Consider the following 2,970-nt stretch of genomic DNA (forward strand, 5'->3'; position numbering starts at 1 on the left):
AAAAAAACACAACTAGCATGCGGTCGCTCCAAAGCAGACTATTTAAATAGCACATTATATAACCAGGTCTAGGATTGCATCAGGGTCATATGGCACTTTTCCATGACCACACAGAGGGGATTGGCCCAGATCACTCCTGCTTTGGAGATTATCACAGTAGGCAACAAGTCAACTCATTCTGGTGCACATTAGCCTACTAATGTGTTTTGCATGATAATTGCAGTGCAGCGGGTAGTCGAGTCATGCACTGCTGGTGAAAAACATTTTTGTAAATTACTCTTTAATGACTCTTTCATTAGAAGAAATAAGAACAAAAATTGGAATTCCATTTAAACAAACTCGTCTCCACTATGCACTTGCTTTCATAGTGTTTCAGAAGCATCGTTTTCCATTACTTCCATGGTACAGCAGCAGTGGAATACTTGTATGCGTGTGCACTGCAGCTGCTCTCAGAGATTTGAAAAAAAAAATACTCCATATGGACTAGCTAAACTTAGAAATGAAAGTCAATGATGCTCAATTGAAGAATTCACATATGGTATTCCTTTGATCCCGCCAGTTCAACCTAGTGTGGTGAAACTGAAAAAGGACAACTTGCACACAGCCAGACACATGGAAGCTTCTGCTCTAAAGCCTGTTGAGTCTAATTACTTGGATATGCATGACATGCAGCCTGATGCACTGAAAGCAGAGAAGCAGAACTGGAGAACCTTTTAGATGCTGGTCATGCATTGATTTCCTCTTTTTAATGATTTGACATTTTTCAACAACAGGGTATCTTTTGACTCTCCTGACTAAATGCTTAAATTGCTTAAAAACCATTAACACATGTGCCTGCTGTCTAACAGTATACCTGTAATACATACAAAGGCGTTTTTTTTCACGAATACTTTTGTTTCACGAATACTGTGCAAATTTCAAAGATTTGTTGGGGTGTCAGTGGTTTCGCAGTCTTTTGGCTTGTAACATTGCGGAAGGTCGACAGGACTGCAGGATTTAAGAAAAAGTCATATTGCAATTTACAATACTGCAATATAATGGCATCTCTGGCCACCCAATGCAGAAGGAAAGGTCCTGAGAGGTTCAAGTGCTACTCACAACAGAGGACATTTCAACATCTTACCAAACTATATTTTCTCCATATTAATGTAAAGGTTATCACACACCAGGGATAATTGAACAAGCCCATATTTTTTCATATACTGTGTTTTTGGTTACATAAACAAATTTTAAACAATCAAATATCTGTCATTATTGCTCTCTCTTTTATCCGTGTCATGAGAATTGCATGCAAGGAATTTTTGAAAAAAATCTTTAAAATAATCTTCTTTCTTTGTCGCAGATACACTAAAGGGGAGCTGGACATTGCCTACATTACATCACGGATCATAGGTAAAACACATTTAGTTGTAGCAAATGGTGTGGTGGGTGAGGTGTGTGTGTAGATGCACTCTAACACTGTCACCAGAAATAATACATTTGTCAATATTTGTCATTATTTAAAAAAAGCTGGATTTTGAAGTACCGTTAGTTTGAAATCTTAAGTATTTAACATATAAAAATCACCCATGTAAGCAACAATTAAAACACAAACATTTTTTTTTTAAATGAGCATTTATTAGGAATTTACATAAGAACACATATAAACACATACAAAAAAACCAGACACCTGCACCCTCAGCTTTCCCTCTGCCCTCATCTCTCATTCTCACATTGCTTCCGGCTTTACACGCTCATGAGTGTGGAGCAGCAGAAAGTACATAATCAGCTGGAAGCACATTTTCAAATTTGGATTCACTTATGGCAGAATAATTGTAGAGAAAGATAAAAGAAGGATGACATTGTCAGAGTGTGAGCTTATCAAATGCATATGATGTGTATGATGATATGTGAGTGTACGTCAGCACTAACAGTGGATGAAACCCTTGAAACCATCCTGAATGATGGATTTTATTTTCAGTGATGACCTACCCTGCCGAGTCCGTGCAGATTGGCTACCAGAACCACGTAGAGGACATTCGGTCCTTCCTCGACAGCCGCCATGCTGACCACTACACTGTCTTTAATCTATCTCAGCGCAACTACCGCGGCGCCAAATTCTCCAATAGGGTGAGTGTGATACTGCCTCATGAAGCCACGGATGAAGCTTTTACAGATTTATTACTTTGTACTGTGTTAATATGAAGGATTTTTCTGTAATGATTTTTCATGGTTTTTCCATATTTAGATTTTTAGAACAGAAACAACTGTTTAAAGGTACAGACGATATACTGTAAATCTACAGAATTTTTCGTTTTGGGATAACCAGAAATGTCAGTCAACTTAACGGAAAAGGTACTGTTTTAATTTATGCCAGGATATTATCCGCTGTTCTACGACTTATTACTTACAGTGTGGTTGCTGCACCATTTTCACTCCCTGGATTATTACAACACTAGAGTGAGATAGGAGGGCCTATTTTTACTGTTTGATAGCTATTTTTGCCAGCGTTTAAAGTGGTAGCTGTCGCTACATCTGCTCATGAACTATGGAAGCACCCAGAGAGAAGCTTCAAATTATATTTACCCAATTGGAACTATCATTGCTTGCCACTTCTCTGTCGTTTAAGCTACAATGTAATTTTTTCCCTTCTGGGGAGAAAGTCATTGAGGGAACTTTTAGTGACAAACCCACAGAGAAGTATCATCCAACTCTACAATACCTAAAACCTTTACAAAGCCTTTTAGCAATTTTATTTATGTTTTGGTTTTTCAGCCTACAACATTTAGTTTTGGTTCACCCTCGCAACTGACATCAGTGTTTTATTTTTTAGATGCCTAGTTAAAGCTGTGATAAACTTGCTGCATGTATGTACCTGTGCAGCACCAAACAGCAGACAGACAAAGTTATCGACCAGTTTGTAAAGATAGTATTTAGCCGCTTAAGAGATATTGCCATCAGGAGTTGGTGGAGACCTTAAACAGAGAGAGT

General features: G+C 38.1%; 1 protein-coding gene across 11 annotated transcripts in view; it reads left to right on the plus strand.

Annotated features, from left to right (window-relative positions):
* Positions 1-2,970, plus strand: part of dnajc6 (DnaJ (Hsp40) homolog, subfamily C, member 6) — a 40,912-nt gene that overhangs the window by 19,670 nt on the left and 18,272 nt on the right. For all 11 annotated transcript variants that reach the window (XM_032525811.1, XM_032525812.1, XM_032525802.1 and 8 more), the window contains 2 exons: positions 1,343-1,392; positions 1,961-2,109. In XM_032525811.1, the coding sequence (XP_032381702.1) occupies positions 1,343-1,392; positions 1,961-2,109 (199 nt within the window). The remainder of the gene's footprint in view (positions 1-1,342; positions 1,393-1,960; positions 2,110-2,970) is intronic.

This window comes from Etheostoma spectabile, chromosome 9 (assembly GCF_008692095.1).
Source record: "Etheostoma spectabile isolate EspeVRDwgs_2016 chromosome 9, UIUC_Espe_1.0, whole genome shotgun sequence".
NCBI classification, from domain to species: Eukaryota; Metazoa; Chordata; class Actinopteri; order Perciformes; family Percidae; genus Etheostoma; species Etheostoma spectabile.